Source organism: Fistularia commersonii, chromosome 28 (genome assembly GCF_037954325.1).
Source record: "Fistularia commersonii isolate RoL2024-O1a breed Wild chromosome 28, RoL_Fcom_v1.0, whole genome shotgun sequence".
Taxonomy (NCBI): Eukaryota; Metazoa; Chordata; class Actinopteri; order Syngnathiformes; family Fistulariidae; genus Fistularia; species Fistularia commersonii.
The window spans coordinates 681694-700508 of NC_141311.1; the positions used below are offsets into that span (position 1 = coordinate 681694).

At 51.9% G+C, this 18815-nt stretch overlaps 2 protein-coding genes across 8 annotated transcripts; one reads left to right on the top strand and one right to left on the bottom strand.

Annotated features, from left to right (window-relative positions):
- Nucleotides 1-86: 86 nt before the first annotated feature.
- Nucleotides 87-14681, top strand: LOC147217077 (testis-expressed protein 2-like). 5 transcript variants are annotated; one of them, XM_086175476.1, is made up of 13 exons: nucleotides 87-599; nucleotides 1920-2177; nucleotides 5459-6758; nucleotides 8295-8474; nucleotides 8555-8834; nucleotides 9173-9336; nucleotides 9432-9626; nucleotides 12683-12782; nucleotides 13325-13454; nucleotides 13535-13684; nucleotides 13747-13962; nucleotides 14034-14154; nucleotides 14245-14681. In XM_086175476.1, exons 3-13 carry the CDS (start codon nucleotides 5589-5591, stop codon nucleotides 14389-14391), a joined length of 2853 nt encoding a protein of 950 aa, XP_086031602.1. In that variant the 5' UTR covers nucleotides 87-599; nucleotides 1920-2177; nucleotides 5459-5588; the 3' UTR covers nucleotides 14392-14681. The 5 variants fall into 5 exon arrangements, with proteins under 5 accessions (XP_086031602.1, XP_086031603.1, XP_086031601.1 ...); XM_086175477.1 differs by lacking the exon at nucleotides 1920-2177; XM_086175475.1 differs by lacking the exon at nucleotides 87-599 and having other exon boundaries at nucleotides 1786-2177.
- On the bottom strand, nucleotides 14663-18221 carry LOC147217078 (large ribosomal subunit protein uL3-like). Of its 3 annotated transcripts, none has more exons than XM_086175480.1 (10): nucleotides 18087-18221; nucleotides 17225-17417; nucleotides 16854-17022; nucleotides 16643-16778; nucleotides 15900-16086; nucleotides 15666-15826; nucleotides 15490-15591; nucleotides 15086-15181; nucleotides 14876-14995; nucleotides 14663-14792 (listed from the first exon to the last, which is right to left on the bottom strand). In XM_086175480.1, exons 1-10 carry the CDS (start codon nucleotides 18087-18089, stop codon nucleotides 14700-14702), a joined length of 1260 nt encoding a protein of 419 aa, XP_086031606.1. In that variant the 5' UTR covers nucleotides 18090-18221; the 3' UTR covers nucleotides 14663-14699. The 3 variants fall into 3 exon arrangements, 2 of the variants coding, with proteins under 2 accessions (XP_086031606.1, XP_086031607.1); XM_086175481.1 differs by lacking the exon at nucleotides 18087-18221 and adding an exon at nucleotides 17903-18038; XR_015108915.1 differs by lacking the exon at nucleotides 14663-14792 and having other exon boundaries at nucleotides 15086-15227.
- Between the last annotated feature and the right edge of the window lie 594 nt (nucleotides 18222-18815).

The window sequence follows — 18815 nt, forward strand, 5'->3', positions numbered from 1 at the left end:
ATGGGCGTGTGGAAGGAGACTTCTTCCGGCGTCCGTCAGAATGCTTTTATTGTGAAAATACCAAACCGGAAGTAAGACCATTATTTTCTGCATCGTGAAAGTGCGCAGGGAAGAGATTTAATGATGCAACTTTAATGACAGCGAACTGTGATTTTGTCCATTTGGTGAAATGTAGTGTTTTAATAGTTTTAAAGGCATTTTCTCCCGAAATTTTCATTATATTTAAATAATTTTCCCGCCCAGTCGGCGTGGTTTTCTTGCCGCCCAGCAACACGAGCAGTGTCTGCAGGGGTTTTGCAGGTGTCCGACTAGACAAGCAGGTTGTGTTTGGTTGCTCTGGAGATTCTTCTCCTCGGTTTGTTGTTAAAATCGCATGTCTTCCCTCCGTATCGTGTGGATACGATAGTTATGAAGTGTCTAGAAGTGACACAGCGGACACTGTCTGCAACCGTGCAGCTGCTAGACTGGAGCTAAATAGCAAAGATTTGGGATGTTGTTTTTGTGTGCATCACACGCCCATCTTCTTTTCTGGAAGCTGCTGATTCCTTACCTGCAGCACAGCACACTGTTAGGAGGAGTATGAAGCCCACCATAAATCAGTAAGTTGCAGCCTTGTCTGTCATTCAACTTAAATAACTGGGCAGTCATCTCTTAAAGAGCTGGTGGGAATGTCTTTTTTTGTAAAGGCACAATGAAAGAACAAAATGAAGACAGAGAGAGGGTAGAACAACACATGCACGACTAAATCAAAACATTTTTTAGAGACCGCTGCTCCACATCCCATGCAGATCCTGGCAGTTCTTACTATCAAGCACAAGCAACAGCTATGCAGATCCTGCCTGCTTGGTCAGTCCTCGGTACAAACAGGTACACCCGCTGGAACTGGAGCCGCCACAAAGTAGGCCCTCAGTGTAGCTGAGATTTTACCATGGATTTTATCCAGGATGAGAAATTCTGTCTGACTGGAGTCGAAGTACACTGATCCGGTGTTATTTTCAAAGTTCAAGTCACCCCCATAACTGCCAGGGGTTTGATGTTCCTGATGAAACGATAGAAAAAGAAGATAATTAAAAGAAAAGCGCAGACAGTGCGTGTTTCTGCTGCCCTCTAGTGGACACAAAGGGAACGACGGCAAAGTGCAAGCAAGTGTTATCAGCTGTGGAAGGACAACAAACCGGCCTGGAAGTCTTCTTCTCCTTCTTCTGCTTCTTCCTCTCCTCCTCTTCTTCTTCTTCTCCATCATCAACTTCTACATTTGGCCTGACTCGATCACATGAGCGTTATCTCTCAGTCTACAGTAATGCCAATGTCATTACTTAGAAACCTTTGATACGCAGAATGTGTCAGTAAATGTCCTCCAACTGTCATGTTTTACCTCGTGGATGTGAAGGAACTCATGCCAGCGAATGTTTGAAAAGAGAAGTTATCACATCCACACGGGTCCGGCTTTCTGTGGGTGCTTTTTATTTGCGCCCTCAATCACAATTTTGAAAAAAAAATGGAGAAAAACTCTCCTCTGAGAGCTAAATAACTCTCTAAATGGCAAGTGCGTTGGATGTGTTTGAAATAAGCAAATGGTAGTGGGAGTCTTCACACGCACGTATGATGGGTGAGAGATGGAGAGAGAGAGAGAGAGAGAGAGAGAGAGAGAGAGAGAGAGGCCACCGGTGCTTTCAGAGTCTGTTCCGACTGTTCCAGGTCGTGTCATTACATAAGTCTGCATCCAGGGCCGTCCTGCGGGGGGCCGGGCCGGGGGTTGGGGGGGGGGGGGGCGCGAAGGCTCATTCCGTGTTTTGACGTCGGTCGCAGTGCAGACAGGATGATTGGCTCCGTCAACCGCCGGCCTCCGAAGTCTAATCTGGATTAGTTTGGTCCAGCCTGCAGCCCGGAGTCCAGTAATCACATTAGTCTGTGGGGAGGGGGGTCCTGGAGCGGCGTCTAACCAGGTCGACGCCGCCGCCGCCGCCGGTGCTGCAGCTCTACCGGGCGTCTGGACGTGAGGATGGAGCTCCTGCTGCCGGTGCACGGCGGGGCTGCAGCGGACTTGAGCGGACGTTAGTTCCCCGCTGCCGCCGGAGAATGGCGCGCCGCCCCGGGAGGAGAACCCGCCGCGCCCCGCAGCATCCGGGGCGGTGACTGCAGGCTTCCGCCCCCGCGGTGCGCAGCCGTGGAGCCAGGTGAGACCTTCACAACACGCATATTCTTCCTAGGGGCTTCCCGTGGGCGCAGGAGGAGGGAGGACCCGGAGATGCCGCACAGCCCGCACCATCCCGCGCTGTCCTCACCATCCCCGCAAGTTTGTGCGTTGGCTGCGCAGGAGACCCGCGTTTCGCTTCAAGAAGGACAGGAAAGCCAGCGGGTGAAAAGTGCATGGCAGGAAAGTCACATCTGACATTCAGTTCATCTCTTGGAAGTCACTTCATCTGGGATGTAGTTCTGGCTCTGCTGTTTCCTCCTGGAGGACCTGCTGTGGTTCACCTGAGGTGCGGATGGTTGATGATGAGGCCTGAGGTCCCGCTTTCCGACCCCAGACCCGAATCGCCTTGTTTCCCGGGGGCATTGAAATGATACAAGCGTTTATTCCTATTTGAGAAGCTGATTTGTAAAAAAAAAAAGAGCATTCTGCAAGAAAAGAGCCGTCAGCACGGCGACTGATCGAACGGCGTCCTGGAAAATAACACCGTGGAGCTTCTCGCCTCCGTCTCAGTTCAGCCGAAAGAAGCTTTCTGCTTCCACTTGCACTCTTCCAGGATAAATGAAGCCCGAATCGGGGCTTGCAGCCCCCCTCGCCTCGCTTCTTCTCAGGCAGAAATTCATCTCCCTTCCTGTCTGGAGCGCCGCCAAACCCCCTCTGACCTCCTCGAATGCAGGCCAGCCGAGGTTTTCCGCTCCCCGTCAGCATCGGCTGATCCAAATTGACTCCTAAGTAGAAATTGATCCGGGTAATGCGGGGGCCGTGTTGGGCGTTCTGAGGATTAATGGAGCTGCACTTTGGGTGAATTAAATGTGACCGACGGCGCGGCAGGTTTGCAATCAAATGAATATATTTTCCGACCGAGCGAAGAAAGAGAAGGAGAGCGTGCGGCGGGAACGGAGCGAGGAGCTGATGGTCATTCCTGGAAACTCATGTGATTGAAACAGGATATCTCAGATCGATCTCCGCTGTAACATCCATCCATCCATCCGTTCATTCAGTCATTATCTGCACTCAGGGCACCCCGGAGCCGTCGTGGGGCCACTTCTAGAGACCTACAACCGTTCATCTTCTCATTTATACGTCACAGAATGACAGACGAGCGTTAAAACAGTCAAAGTCAACTTTATTATCCGTGCCGCCATGTTGCCCTCGGTGCAAAAGTACTAAACATGATCAAATATTTGTCACAGAAAACAATGACGAGTTATGCAGCGGTTGTTACGGTTAACGTGTAATTTTCTTTTGATTTGTTTTAAAACTGACGGTTGTACTCAGGTGCAATTTAAGTGATAGCGGTATCAAAGCACAGTTGCATCAACAGTTTTTACGGTGCATTTTTGGCCTGGAAGTGAATGTATAAGTGAGTCCTTGAAGAAGTTCTTACGGTAGATGCCGTATTTTTCGCACGATAAGTTACGCTTAGAATCCTTGCATTTTCCCAAAAGTCGTCTGCGCGCCTTAGAATCCGGTGCCTCTTGTGTATGAGTTCTTGTGCTTCCTGACCGCCAACCACTTTTATCCGTCACTCTGCACTCAAACATCTCTCAAAATGTTTTCGTGCGACTTTGTTAAGCGACCGAGCCGCTTCGCTCGATCGACTGCGGGAGCAGAATATGGGTTGCAACTAGATAACTAATGATGTGCTGGAATACAACCTCACGCTAACTTCAGATGTTTGCTATCACTGGCTAACAGAAACCAATCAGACGCAGTTCTGTAGTTCAACAGATCATTACTGTACATTTGTGTGTATGAGAACCCCAAAAACGGCACCCGTTAAGAGACATCGGTCATAGCGGTCACGATGTAGATGATGGGAAAAGAGCAGCCGACAAAGAATCCAACATGAACGAATCAATGGAACGGAAGTGGAGGAAGTTAGAAGACCAACTTCGACAAGTCAAGAAGACAAGATAAGATAAGATAAGAACAACTTTATTTATCCCGAAGGAAAATTTTGTGCCAGAGTTTCAAGCAAAACATAACAATAATAGATAATAGTAGGAAGGAGGAAGAATAAGAAATACAATAAAATATAAAGTGTCAAAGTTAAGGCTATCAAGCGTTTTAAGGTCTTAAAAGACAGAGTTTCAAAGGGAACAAAGTGAGATGAAGAAAGTTGGACTAAACTGTTTGGTTTGGCTTTATATACTGTATGTTTTATCACGCGTCTTATAACACGGTGCGTCTTATGTATGAAAACAGACCCGTTCATTGATATTGCTTCTTACAATGCGGCGCGCCTCATGCTACGCAAAATAGCATACTTGATGACAGCAGCTTCTCATGTCACCATAAACATCAGACCAACGTTCACTCGTTCAAACATGAAATCAGATTCAAATGTTTACAGTTGAAGGTTCATCTTTCACTCCGTGCAGAAACATCCAACCGTTCACCCTCTCATCACTCGTCTTGACAATGTCGGGTCTCCGATGAAGCTCCTGCGTGTTCTTGGACTCTTCGAGGACCTCCACTCAGAAACCAGGAGAACATGGAGACTCCTCTTGGAGAGACCCCCCCCGAGGGAGTTCAACCGGGGACCTTCTCGCCCCAAATATGACGTCCAATATGCTCATCGCTGGAGGAGGAACACCAGCTTGAAACCCTGAAGCTCCATCTTCGTCTGCGGTGAAGACCGAGGACCAGAACGGACAGAAGAAGTGTTATCACGCTGCAGTCTTACACTCCATCACCCAGCTGCGATCTCAGTGATTTGTCATTTTTATTTTTGGACTCTGTGTGTGTGTGTGTGTGTGTGTGTGTGTGCGTGTGTGTGTGTGTGTGTGTGCTGCAGCCAGACCAGTTGGGTGAGGGACGGTGCATCGGAAATGATTCATGCCTCTGATATCGAGGATTATGGTGGACGTGCAGCTGCCCAGGCCTGAGGAGGCCTGAGGAGCATCTCCTCTCCGGTGTTTAACCTGGAAAGACCTGAAGAGTTGGGCTGAAGATGTGAAGGATCTGGAGAAACAGGGTCACGGTGTGAAGAGGTGAAGCTCCACACCTGACTGAAGGAGAAGATGCATCCTCTGTGTCGTCATCGCCGCCTGATTGGATAATTGCACCTAATTTGGGATTAGCTGTAACTCTGATGCAAAGAGCTCTGGTCTTTTCCAGCGAGAAGACGTTCTGGAGCAGCAAGACTTCATTTCATGTGTTGCGTGAAGAAGCGGCAGTCGGGCGTAGGAGTGAGTGTTGGACGCGATCCTGAAGGTACTTCTGTGCTTCTCCACTCACCATGTCTCCATTTTGTTTCAGCCACATTCCCAGAGTTCTGTCCGGTGGACCGAAGGCCGCCCGGGGCGAGATGGACGTCTCGAGGCTCCACGTAAAGGGCTGAGCTCCGCTCTGTCCACGTTCTCGCTTCTGCTCCTGACTGAGGGCCAGGATGGAGGAGAAGCTCTTCCTCAGCATGGACTACCAGGACGACGGTCCCAGCGTGGTCTTCTCCAAGGACGGCGCGCGGACCCGGGAGAGCCGGTCCGACCTGAACCTCGGGATTAGCCTCGACCCGAGTCAAGGTCAGCGTTCGCAGACGCTCTTCCTGCCTCACTCCCCCTCCTCCCCCGGCTCCTTGGCCGACCTCTCGGCTTCTTCTGAGGACGTGCCTCTCGCCGCCGGCCTGGTCAAATCGTCCTCCATAGACCTGGAGTCCAGGGAGAGCGGCTCGCTCAAAGGGAAACCTCTGCTCAGCCTGGTCAAGTCGCTGAGCACGGAGATCTCGCGCCGGGTGGAACCGGACGTCAACCTCTCCAAGTCGGACTCCAAGCTCCACCTTCATCCCTGGAGGCCTCCCAGGATACCGGAGGCCCGAGCCAACGCGGCCGGACCTCCGGAGAAGGAATGCAGGGCGACGTTTTCCTCTGCGGGCAACGCGTCTCCCACCGAGCCCCGGGGAAGCTCCCTGATGGCCGAGCTGGAGGACACGCGGAGGAAGTTTTCCGAGGCCATGCAGGATCCCCTGAGCATGCTCAGCAAGATCATGGGAGATGAAAGCTCTGGAAGTCCCAAGCAGTGCAGGACTTCAAGCGCAGGAGATTCGCCGTCCTCTCAGGGAAGCGCCGGGAGGGACGGCGGCAGGGAAGAAACAAGCCTCAAGTGCCGGAGAAGAGCGGATGGAGATCGCGCGGGCGAATCCGCTCCCAAAAGACCTCCGAAGGGCTCCTCGGGAAAGAACGCCGCCACCCCGGAGCAGCGAGCGCACAGGAGAGACGCCCGCCTGGAGATCCACACTTACGGAGACATCCTTCAGGTGGTGGAGCTCCGGGACGGATCCGGAGCCGGACGCCGCGGGAGCCCCTTCCGGCCCGGAGGCTCGGCCTTGCCTCTGCGCTGGCTCTTCTTGGTGGGCTTCCTAGCGTACGGCTTGTTCGTGCTGCCCCTGCCCTCCTACGTGACGGGTTTGTCTCTGGGGGTGGCATGTGGCTTCCTCCTGGGCTTAGTGGTTGTTTTCCTATTCGCCCCGCGGCGCTGCGGGGCCAGAAGACACCTACATTCAAGAAAACCCAGAGTCCTCGATCAAGTGCGTCGCAGCAGCGCCGATCCAGAGGTTCTGGAGGTAAATAATGGGGTCACGTTTACCGTGGGGCCAACTTTGTATGCTTACACTGACATTTCAGCGAGGAGGATAATCCGTGAGATTCAAGCTTTATGTTTTTGATTCTGGACGTTCGCTAACTATCACGTCGCTTGCTCGGTTCTGTTTAACACTGTTGTAAAGTTTGCTTTATTGAGTTGTTTACTTTTGTCGTTTGGCTTACACGTGATACTTGGAGGTCCTCTGGAGGGGGGAAATAAACATCAGGAGATCATCACCAGATTAAATCACAAGCCCCTCCAAGGGGTTCCTCTTAATTGGTAGCAACATAGCTTTTTACAGCTGCTAATTGTATTTCATTTTTACAGGCGTATTAAAGCAAAAATGTAAGTATAAACGGTCTAAGCTGTAAAAGACCACGATTTGTGGCTCTTCTTCAAGAGACAACTGACAGATGAGGATAGACCATGGAGTGTGATGTTTGCAGACGACATTGTGATCTGGTTGAGAGCATGGAACAGGTAGAGGAACATCTAGAGAGGTGGAGGTATGCTCTGGAAAGGAGAGGAAAGAAGGTTTGTCGCAGCAAGACAGAATATATGTGTGTGAATGAGAGGAAGCGTGGAACGCTGAGGATGCAGGGAGTGGAGATCAAGAAGGTGGAGGATTCAAGTACTTCGGGTCAACAGTCCAGAGCGTAGGAGAGTGGAAAAGAAACAAGTTCAAGCAGGTTGGAATGGGTGGAGAAAAGCGGGGAAAGGTGGAGGAGGCGGTGGTGAGATGATCTACAAACACTGACGAGACAGGAGGCAGAACTAGAGGTGGCAGGGATGAAGATGCTGAGGTTCCCTTTGGGAGCGACCAGGATGGAGAGGATCAGGAATGAGTCCATCACAGGGACGACACATGTTAGATGTTTTGGAGAGAAGGTCAGAGATGGTTGGGTCATGGTCAGGGAGAGAGAGGGAAGATACTGGTAAACAGATGATGGAATTGGAGGTCTAGAGGGAGAACAAAGAGAAGATGGATGGACGTGGTGAGAGAGGATATGAAGGTAGTTGGAGTGAGAGAGAGGATGCAGAGAATAGGGTGAGATGGAGAAGGTAGATTTGCTGAAGGGAAAAGCCCAAAGGAAAAAGAGAAGAAGAAGTTCCAGAGACAGCAGAGAGGAAGACGGAGGCCTTCTGCCTCGACCAGAGAGACGGAGAAGGACAGTCGTATAGAAAGCCGAGTCCCAGCAGCGCTAACAGTTACATGCTAAGAGCTAGCATGATCTAATAATACCTTCAGAATTCATAAAAAGAACTAAAATGGTGGCGACCTGGTAGATGAAGGCCTGCCCTTCTGCGACATGAGAGAGAAGATACCAGATCGCTATCGTGCACTGATGAAGGGACACGAGTGCAGACAAGATAGGAAGGATGACGATGGAGTGAAGATCTGTGTGGTCGCCTCACACGAGGCTCCAGAAGCGTTCTCATCCCGCAGCTCGCTCGGTCACATCAACCTCAACCTGGTGGTTCCTCTTGACCGAGTCCCTTCACCATCGTCCTCCAGGGCTGGATGACCGTGACCCACGTCTACGACCCCGAGACCTTCCTGCCGTCCGCCATGCACTCCGTCTACGTGGCCCTGGAGGGCGGCCGGCTGTGCCTGCAGTACCCAGCCGTATCCACCGAGACGTCCGACCGCTCCACGTTTTCCCGTTCGTGCACCTACCGGTTGGAAAACTGCACGGTCAGTGTCCGAGCCGGGCCTCGTCCCAGCAGAAGGATCTCCACGCTCACCTCACCGATGGTCGTGGATGTGTTTCCCAGGTCACTCTTGCGCCTCCCGGTTTGGCTCGCAAGAGGGTTTGGAACAAGAAGTACCCCGTCTGCATCACCCTGGCGGACGGGGAGACGGGGGAGGAGACCCTGATCGGGGACCAGGAGGAGGAAGGCGGGACGGAAAGACAAAGCGTCCCGGAGCATCAGCTGCCCGTCACCCTCTACCTGTTTGGTCGCACAGGAAGGGAGAAGGAGGAGTGGTTCCAGCACTTCCTCCTGGCCTCCAAGTGTGGAACCAAAGGCTGTGTGAGCACCGAGGAGTCCACAGGTAGGAGGTTGCTTCGGTGGTGGCTCACGTGTAGATGCTGATATTTGACCGGTGTTGCGGCGTTCACCGCGGCAGCAGTGGTCACGGCCAGAAGGTCCCCAGTTGGATTCTGCGTGGAGGTCCTCTTACAGTCCAAAAACCCGCTGGAGGTTCTTTGGAGACCCTGCATTGTCCAGATGTATGGATTCGAGGGTGACTGGTGGTCTGTCTCCATCAGTGGCCCTGTGATGAATCCAGGATGAACCCCTCCTCTCGTCCAATCGCAGCTGGGATGGGCTCCGGATGTCTTATTTCTGCTAAACTCACCAGACCGACGGTGCTCTTCTGCTTTCGCTCAGAAACGGCGTGTGATGAAGATGCCTCCAGAGAGAGCGCAGAGGAGGCCAGGGAATTCCAAGGGGCGGTGAAAGCCAGAACGCTGCTGGACTACACCGCCTACATGAGCGGACTGATCGGCTCAGAAGGTCGCGACCCGGCGTCAAGCTCCGACCCCGACGCTAAAGTGAGTCCCAGAACTCGTCCCTTCAGCTACTGGATGTCGCCGGAGGTGTTTCATCAGGGTTTTCTGTTCGGTTGTTCTCCTCCCGTGTCCCGCAGATTCCCGACAAAGAGCACGGCTCTCACGCTCAAGCTGAAGCTCGGTCCGGTGAAGGTCCGGCGGCCTCGGGGGCGTCTGCAGACACGGCCTGGGTCAATTCCCTCGTGGGGAGAATATTCTGGGACTTCCTCCGGGACAAGTACTGGACCGACCAGGTGGCGCACAAGATCCAGAAGAAACTCACCAAGATCAAGGTGAGTGCTAATGCAGGGATGGAGAAGTTAGGTTTGGGTTTGGTCCTTCTCACCAAAGTCGGATTTTCCCAACTCGGTGGTCTGATGACACTTTCCATGTAGTCCAAACTCCTGAAGATGATCTTAAGGAGCAAGCACTTGGAGACAGCAGCGAGGAAACGCTGTCTTCTATCAGGCAACCCAACCTTCTACCTAAACCTGGGACGGATCCCGGCTCGGTGTGGACGGCCTTCTGCCTCCACCGGCGAGGGAAAGGAGGACGGAGAGCTAGAAAGCGAGTGTGAGCGACAGGCAGAGGGGGTTCAAAGGTCGGGCGGAGCTGATGACCTATTACTACTGATAGCGATAGCGCTAACAGCTACACGCTAATAGCTGAAATAATGCAATAGTATCGTTAATAGTTGTTGAGGACGGTCTTGAGGCGAGGTAGTGGTCACGATCCCCGGGAACGGCGGCGGGGCCTCCTCGTCCTCTCAGTCCAGGGTCAGGGTCCAGATCTCCTGGACCAGGGGTCGGCGACCTTTAACACCCAAAGAGCCATTTGGACCCGGTTTCCTCGGAAAAGAAAACACTGGGAGCCGCAATTACTCTTTGACGTCTAGAATAAAGGTACCACTGTATATATTGCTTTTTATCACCTTTACACTTTGTATAAACAAGTGTGTAGTGTGTTGCTTCTGAAATTCACAAAGTTTTACAGAGAAAATTAAATTTTATTTATGTAAGGAACTCATTTTGAGCTTTCAGAGCGTTTAGCGGAGCCTTGACCTGAATTTTAAAAATAAATCTGGAAACAAATCACTGTGTCAGTAAACAATAAAAAATAAATATTTGCAAAATATCTTCATAAATATTAATTTTACCTGGTTTACGAGACTTCTGCTCCTGAACTTCTGCGCACAGCATCTGCAAACGGGGACTTTACCGGCTGGCGGGTATACCGGCTTCCGCCAGTGTGACGTTATTTTGAGCGGCGAAAAATAATAAATATAATTTTATTTAATATTTCAAGATCACAATAATCTTCCAACTCAGAACTAAAAGTTAAAAAAAGGAATGAACACATATGAAATACACTTCAATTAAATATTTATCATTTATTTTGCCAAGCCGCTCGGAGCCGCAGCGTAAAGATGAAATGCCGACCCCTGAACCAGCCATGGTGGAGGAGGCCTCACGGAGCAGAAACAGAGACCCTGTCTGCTTTTCTTCCAGCAGAACTCTGCTTCATTGCTTATAGTGAGTCCTCTTTATGCAAAGGTTTAAACAGCACCGGTGTTGAGAAGCATGATGTCGCCCACAAAGCAGGTGTCAAAACAGATAAAACATGGGATGTGAGGCAGTGGCTTCCTTCAGTACTGTCGCAGGACCGCGAGAGCATCAATAGGATTGTGTCTCGCAGGAAAGAAAAGCACAGAAATGTGGGTTTGGATCGGCGAGAAGCGGAAAAGTACAGGGAATCTCGGAAAATAGAATGGTGACAGAAAATTGACCCGCAATATTCATAAAGGAAATAAGAACGGTGGCGCCGCAGGGATCAGGCCACGGCCCTCCTCGAAGACATGAGGTTACTATCGTGCACTGATGAAGGGATGCATCTTGTGTGTGTGTGTGTGTGTGTGTGTGTGTGTGTGTGTGTGTGTGGGTGGCTGCAGTGGAAGGTCTGCTGATAATGCATGGCCTCTGCATCCAAAGCAGGAGGAGGGAGTGGAGGAACATCAGCGATGGAGCAGCAAACCGTTACTCATTTCCTGCTCTCATCCTTAACACTCCATTCTTTCAACCCCACTCTCCCCTCCATGCGCACACACACACACACACACACACACACACACACACACACACACACTGCACACCTTCAGCACAGTCCTATTTCTTTGGAGTAACCAACAACGCATCCCCGCTTGTCTCATTTCACGTCCACGTTGTCCTTAAATTCTTCCGAGATCTTCGTTCCGACAGCGTTTGCTCCAAAAGACGGTTCGGTTTGGGAAGAAACGGCGACAGGATACGGACGTCTGACACGAAACTCTAAACTTTTTGCAAAGAGGGACATATTTGGTGAGGTGAAAACCATTCAGCCTGACATTCTCTGTTCCTTTTGCCTCTGATTGTCTCTTAATGTCAGATGAAACATCCTCAATTCTCCGTAGCAGAGTGCTACCACCCAGGGAAACAGCAGGCAAACTCTTGCTTCTTTTTAGGACAAATTTTCTCCACTATTTTCATCAGGCGGTCTTTAATAAATTCACCCTGAGTAGAAGGTTTGCAGTACTTGGCGATCAGCGTTGCTGCCTCGTAGCGTGTCTTCGTGGCGTTTTCATTTGATGATTTCAGCTTCCAGTTGTTTCAATGTTTCCCTACATTTGTTCCAAGTTGGCGGCTTGTTGAAGTTAGCATGTTTCTCCTGGTCGTGCTTCTTGATGTTGAATTCCATGAAAGCAGCCGCAGTCTCCTGGAAAACACAGTTGTTTCGTATTTCGGTGAAAAAAATGTCCTAAAAGCGGCAGCACTCGCTGTCAGCTTTCCTTTTTTTATTCACAGTCCCCATTTTTGAAAAGGACTGGAAAGGATCCCACGATGCCCTTTGACCCCTGTGACAAGGGTTAGAGGTTCCCATGGCGAGAGGGGCCAAAGGTCTAACAGCATCTTCGGGTGAAATATAGAAACATAAAATAGCTTTCTCCACACCATGTTTTACACTTTGGTCAACAGTGCTGGCGGATACATATTATTGATTTCATGACAGAGGCCAGTGGACCACATTCGGCCCGCGAGCCGGACTTTGGACATGCCTGGTCTAAAGGAAGGAAGCAGATTTTAGACTTTAAATCAGACTCTGCTATCCTTCTCCTGAATGAAGGCAGACACGGTCCAGGAGATGAGCGGACGGGCTGCTTTCGGTGACGGTAGCGACAGATTCAGGACGTATAAAAGCTTCGGTCGGGTCAGAACGGCAGGTGGAACGCAGTCGAAACAAATGATATAACGTTGACCGCTTTCCGTGTCCAATATCAGCATGTCGCTGTCTGAACGCTCCGTGTGAATCCCTTCAGCTCCCGTACTTCATGAACGAACTGACTCTCGCCGATCTGGACATGGGATCCTGCCTCCCTCAGGTCCTCAGCACCTCCAGGCCCACGCTGGACCACAGAGGTACGATGAGATAAGATGTACTTTATTGATCCTCTTTTGTCACAGTAGCGCAACAATGACAGCATCTGTAAATATGAGTACAAATATAAATAAACCGACGATTGTTAGCAGACGACATCCACAACTAAATAGACGGCAAGGATAAGAATAGAGAAGAACAAAGAAAGACAGCGAGGATAAGAATAGACCAAAAAAACGACCACAACAGAAACGGTGACATTAACAATGACAAAAATAAACATGATGTGAGTGGAGTGATAACAAGGATAAAAAGGGCATGACAGGTTTTCTCAGCCCCGGACTTTTTCTTTCTGCGCCCTTCAAATGCGAGGGTTTTCATTTTGTTAGAAGGTTTGCACCTCGACCCCCACGTCGCCCCGGTGATCTGTTACATCCCATCTCGGCGATCGGCAATCCTCTTAGTGGCCACTAAGCCGACCAACAATAGCGAGCTGCTTCTGTTATGTCTCGTCTGCGACCTCCAGCAGATGAAGAAGAAAAGACAGAAGTTTGAGTGTCATTAACCCACGGCCTTCCCGCAGGCCTGTGGCTGGAGATGGAGCTCATGTACACCGGGTGCCTCCTGATGACCCTGGAAACAAAGATGAATCTGTGCAAACTGGGTAAAGAGGAAAAAGGGGACGCCGGCGGCATCCAGGAGACCCAAGCGAGGTACCGACCCGTCTCGGCTTCCTCGCCGGATGTGCTGAAGATGAGCCAACGGCTTGGCGGATACATTTGTCATTTTCCAGCTTGAAACCCAGGATGTGCACGCTGGCCGACAGCGACGAGGAGTCGTCCAGCGCCGGCTCGTCGGATGAAGAAGAAGCAGCGCCTTGTGAGCCGCAGGGGTCCGCCGGAGAGAAGGGAGCGGCGGCGGCGGCGGCAGCGGCTCCCGATGTGTACGTTATCAGCTACTGAAAGCGAAAATGCGGCGGTCGTTGACGGGGGATTGTCTTTGCAGACACGGCGGCGGCGGCGGCAGCACCGGCAGGAAGATCCTCAGATTTGTGGACAAGATCGCAAAGTCCAAATACTTTCAGAAGGCGACGGAGAACGAGTACATCAAGAAGAAGATCGCCGAGGTGTCCAACATGCCCCTGATGCTCAGCGTGGAGGTGCTGGAGCTCTCCGGAACCCTGGCCGTCAACATCCCCCCGCCCCCCACCGACAGGATATGGTACAGAGGCGCCTCGCCCGTCGTTTCGGCTCGAAGACGAACATCTCCGACGGTTCTTTCCTGTCGCCTAGGTACAGTTTCCAGGTGCCTCCCAGGTTGGACCTTCACGTGCGCCCCATGCTCGGCGAGAGGGAGGTCACCTTCATCCACGTGACCGAGTGGATCGAGAAGAAGCTGCAGTGCGAGTTCCAGGTGAGACCATCCGCTTCCTCCCAGCGGCTCGCGGATGGATTTAACGTCTGCTCTCGACTCAAAGCGACGGCGCCGCCCTTTGGTCCGCAGAAGGTGCTGGTCATGCCCAACATGGATGACATCTATCTGCCGCTGATGACGCCCGGCGTGGACGACCAATCCGCCTCCCATCATTCCTCGCTGCGCTCCACGTCCCACCAGTCCTCGGTGGAATCCCAGGACTATTTGTCGGAGTGACGTCCCGCTGAGGCGCCGATGAGGGCTGACCACGCAGTGAGAATCCCGCGCTAGCGCCCCCTACTGTTAAGATAAGCTCGCTGCAGCTCGGAGGAGGTGGGGACGCACAAATAACGCGGGGCTTCACGAATTACCTGTGAATGTTTCAGTCCGGTCATCCGTTTGGGATCCTGGACCCGCACAAACCAAAACACGATGATACGACTTCTGTTAAACCCTTTCAAAATGCATGTTCCTGAAGAGTGTTTGTGGATTCACCGCTCAGACCTGAATACACCCTCAGACAACTGTTTCTGTGACGTTCTGCTTTATTGTCTTGTGTTGACGCACTCCTCTTCGCTTCTGGCCTCCTCGGCCTGGGCTTCAGGACGAGGCTTCGGGGCCTCCCTCTTCCGCGGGCCCTGTCGGCACAACAGAGACCCGAGCGATTTTGTCAACACGGGAAAACGCCGCTTGTAGCGTGTAGCGTGTAGCACGACCTCACCATGAACGCCCGCTTCTCCTGGGCTGACTGGAAGCAGCCGTGACCAAACTTGGAGGTGGTGTCGATGAATTTGAGCTCGACGGTTTCCATCGACTTGCGAGACGTGTGCACCAGCAGAGACTGCGGGGCGAGGAAACCGCAGATGCCGGAGATTTCACGTGGGCGGGTTTCTTTCTCCGAGCCGCGATACGCGCTCATCGGCGGACTTACCTTTCTGAGGGTGAGCACGCGTTTCTTAGCGCCGACCACACAGCCTTTCACCATCACAAAGTCATTGTTGACCTCGCCGTAGTGCGGGAAGCCTCCCTGCAGCGCAGGAAGGATGAGGAGGAATCATACGTACTCTTCTTTTCTAAGAAATCGGACACCAATGAGAAGAAGGCGGTGAGATGTGACAGGACGCCGTAGCTGCCTACGAAACCTTTGCTCCCACCTGAGTTTCCATGTCGCAGAAACTACAGAGCAATCAGGCGCAATTTGCAGAAGATACATCCTAGGAATCGGAGCAGCCTTGTCCCGTCCAGCCGGGCTTTTAGAGAATGTGAACGCGCCGCGTCCCGTCATACTTGACGTTTGATATCATGTCGGCGGGTTTACCAGAGATGGATTAATACCATGGGGGTGACGGTCTTCTGGGTGATGTCGTAGTTGGTTGAGGCGTTGTTCCTGATGATCTTTCCATCCTGGATATGGACACCCTTGCCAATTCTGTAGATCTGCCGTGAGAAACCGTAGCAGTCAGTCGTGAATCACAGCTGAGATAGGAGGTTCGGGAACAAGTAGCAAGTACCTTCTTGTTGATCTCGGTGCGGTGCTGGTAGCCCTTCTGGCCGGCTCGAGCTATGGTGAAGCCCACGCGGGCGGGATGCCAGGCTCCGATGCAGGCCACCTTCCGCAGACCCTTGTGAGTCTTCCTGGGGAGCTTCTTGGTGTGCCAGCGGCTGGTCACACCTTCCAGAAAGTAAAACCGAAAGCTCTGAATTTGGATTTGTTTCTCTCGAGGACGTCAATAGCAGTAACCAACCTTTGAAGCCGTGACCTTTGGAGACCCCGATGACGTCGATCATCTCGTCCTGGTAGAAGACGGCGGAGACGGGGACGGTCCGCTCCAGACGCTCCCTCGCCCAGTCCACCTTGTCCGAGACGCTCCCCCCGTTCAGCTGCACCTCCGCGACGTGGGCTTTCTTCTGCCTTATGGGCAGCAGTCTCATCTGCGAAGGAGACGACCCTCGGTGACGCGACCGTCTCCCGGCCTCCGCTCAGAAACAAACTAGATGATTAGCGAGTAGCGGCGCAACAGAGCTGAGCATTTATTGCCCTCATTATCCTTATTACCTCCGCTGAAGCCGGACCCCGACTTCCAGACACTCAGCTTAGCGGCACTATTAAGAGGAACCTTGGCAGATTATTATGTTCCTCCCTGCCAACGTAAAGGTTTCCTCCTGGCCTCCAGCGGCTGGGAGAGCCAGGTTCTGACCTGAGAATTATTTTTAAACTGCCATTCGAACCGGCTCCCTCCGGCCCTCGCAGAGACGTCGCCAGGGTTGTTTGCCCTGAGATGTGGACGATTTCCTTTCCAGTGCATGCGGTCAGGTGGTCAACTGACACCTTTGGCCTTTTGCGGCGGCGGACCCGTGAGGAGGAGACGGGCGGCCGCGTAGCCGACAATCGTCCGAGAAAATGTCAGTCCGAGTCTGGAGGCTGAAGGCCGGGTCGTGCCGAAAGCGTTGCTGCGATGGTTTTGGCGGAACGTGAACGACGACCCACCTGGGAGTGAACGATAACCCTGATGACCGAACAGTACTTCTTCATGAGGATGAAATCCTTCTCCAGTTGTTTTTTTCCCGCCTCGTCCTGCCACTTCTTGGCGTACTTGGTGAAGGCCTTCTTCTTGCTCTTATGCCTGAAGCGCAGAAAGTACGCATAAAGGTTAGCGGCTCGGAGACGACCGCGTCGAAAAAGATTCAACCAAACCCACCAGTTTCTGTAGAACCTCCGCCTGCATTCGTCGCTGAGATGCTCGGCGAAGATGGTCTTCAAGGAACGCAACCCACGGACGGTCCAGATGTATCCAATCACCCCGACCACCACGAGCGGAGGCGTCTCGATGATGGTGACGGCCTCGACTTCCTCTCGCTTTGATTGCTCTGAAGGGTGAATGTTAGAAAATAACAAAGCGTACCATGTGAATGATGCACAGGACGTGGCGGTCGGCGGTTCAGGGCAGCCGCACAAAGGGAGGCGAGTCCTCGTCCCGGCTGCCGCTGCGCCTCGGGTTCACGTCACGTGCTAAACATCTCCTCAAGCCTCCCATGATGCATCTCCACGGCAGGCCGACGCTGTACGTACTGAGCCCGGTGCGCTGAACCTCCCTGAGGACGTGCGTCATGCCGGCCTTGTAGCCCAGGAAGGCGGTGAGGTGCACGGGGGCGCCGGGGTCGTCTTTGGGCCAAGTGCGCACTTTTCCGCGGTGCTTCTTGCTACGCCGACGTGGCAGGAAACCCATGTGACCGTGGCGGGGGGCGTGGAACTTCCGATGCGACTGAGAGGAGGTGACGCACAACGAGATACACGTTTAGCAGCGGACGGACACTTCACCAGAGGAAACCCCACGTCCACGTACGAGGACGCTACGGTTTGAGTCGCCGAACCCTTTCGCTTCACACACTAACAATTCAATGTGGCTGCGGAGCAGTAACTTAAGGCCGACGTCCCTTTTATCAGCGTTTTTTTTGGGGGGGAGGGCATTTTTTTGTTGTTTTCATTCACGTCCCGGCCCTGCGGACCTCAATTTAGATTTCTAAAAGGCCTCGTATCAAGAGATCGGGTCTCGGGAGGATAACGCCCAAATCAACAAACGCAGCCCAATGATCCAGCTCCATGACGTCCATAGACGTGTCGATGAGTCCAGGAGATACGATTGAAGTGTCAATAGCTTCAAGAATCCAAGATCATGAATAGATATTTTAGCTTTTAATCTCTAGACTGACTGTAGATAAGGCGACACGGAAATCCACTCCGACTCACACGGATCAGAATTCAGAGGATATCATTGTTTCCCTTGGCGCTCCTGTTGGGGACACCCTTTTCCAAAAGCTTCATCGATGATCTCACATCGCCGCGGCCGAATAAACCCGACATGCTGACATGCAGAGGACGGATGAAACACCGCACGGCAGAAGATAAGAACCAAAACCCGACGAGCACTGACCATGTCTGCAGACCCTGACCGGGCGCGGGGGGACGTTAGAGTCGTACATGAAGTGACACTCGGCGCGAGGCTCTAATTTGGTGTTTGGCCGGCCGAGAAGCCGTGTTCTCTTACAAACAAGGAAATCTTGGCCAGACCGGAGGAGAAGGGAGGAGCGAGGGTCTGAGGTGGACGGGAGCCCAGCGGACGGGAACCAAGCAGCCATGAAAGGAAAGACTTAAAAGACGGTTAAATATCATTAAGCAAATCAGAAGTATTGAATATTGAGCGGTTTCCTCGGCTGTGGGTGTCATGGTGAGCGGGGATGCGGCGGAGAACTCAAGAAATAAGAATAAGAATAAGAATAAGAACAACTTTATTTATCCCGAAAGAAATTGTTGTGCCAGAGTTTCAAGTAAAACATAACAATAATAAACAATAGTAGGAAGACGGGAGAATAAGAAATACAAATAAAATATAAATAAAATATAATAGGAGATCTGAGTCACACCAATTGGTACTTTTTGTGACAATAAGACATGTATTTGACTTGACATTGCATGTTTGTACGTTGCTTTTCCTGCAATATCCGCCTTTTTAAATCCCCGGAAACACCAGAGGGACAGTTGTGATATGTGTGTTTGACCCCCTCCGCCACTTCTAATCAGACTGCATGCCGTGGATATTTGTGGTCGTATGTCCACGACCATTTGGACATTTTCAGTCTTTGTTTAGCGACCCACACATTTG

What these genes read in the sequence shown, in the direction of transcription:
- LOC147217078 (XM_086175480.1), bottom strand. An exon ending in AGAAGACCGTCACCCCCATG is followed by an intron (nt 15,182 to 15,489) that starts GTATTAATCCAT and finishes CCTGCGCTGCAG; the next exon opens with GGAGGCTTCCCGCACTACGG. An exon ending in GCGTGCTCACCCTCAGAAAG is followed by an intron (nt 14,996 to 15,085) that starts GTAAGTCCGCCG and finishes CTCGCCCCGCAG; the next exon opens with TCTCTGCTGGTGCACACGTC.
- LOC147217077 (XM_086175476.1), top strand. Translation starts at nt 5,589, where the DNA reads ATGGAGGAGAAGCTCTTCCTCAGCATGGACTACCAGGACGACGGTCCC. An exon ending in CCGATCCAGAGGTTCTGGAG is followed by an intron (nt 6,759 to 8,294) that starts GTAAATAATGGG and finishes ATCGTCCTCCAG; the next exon opens with GGCTGGATGACCGTGACCCA. An exon ending in ATCCAGGAGACCCAAGCGAG is followed by an intron (nt 13,455 to 13,534) that starts GTACCGACCCGT and finishes GTCATTTTCCAG; the next exon opens with CTTGAAACCCAGGATGTGCA.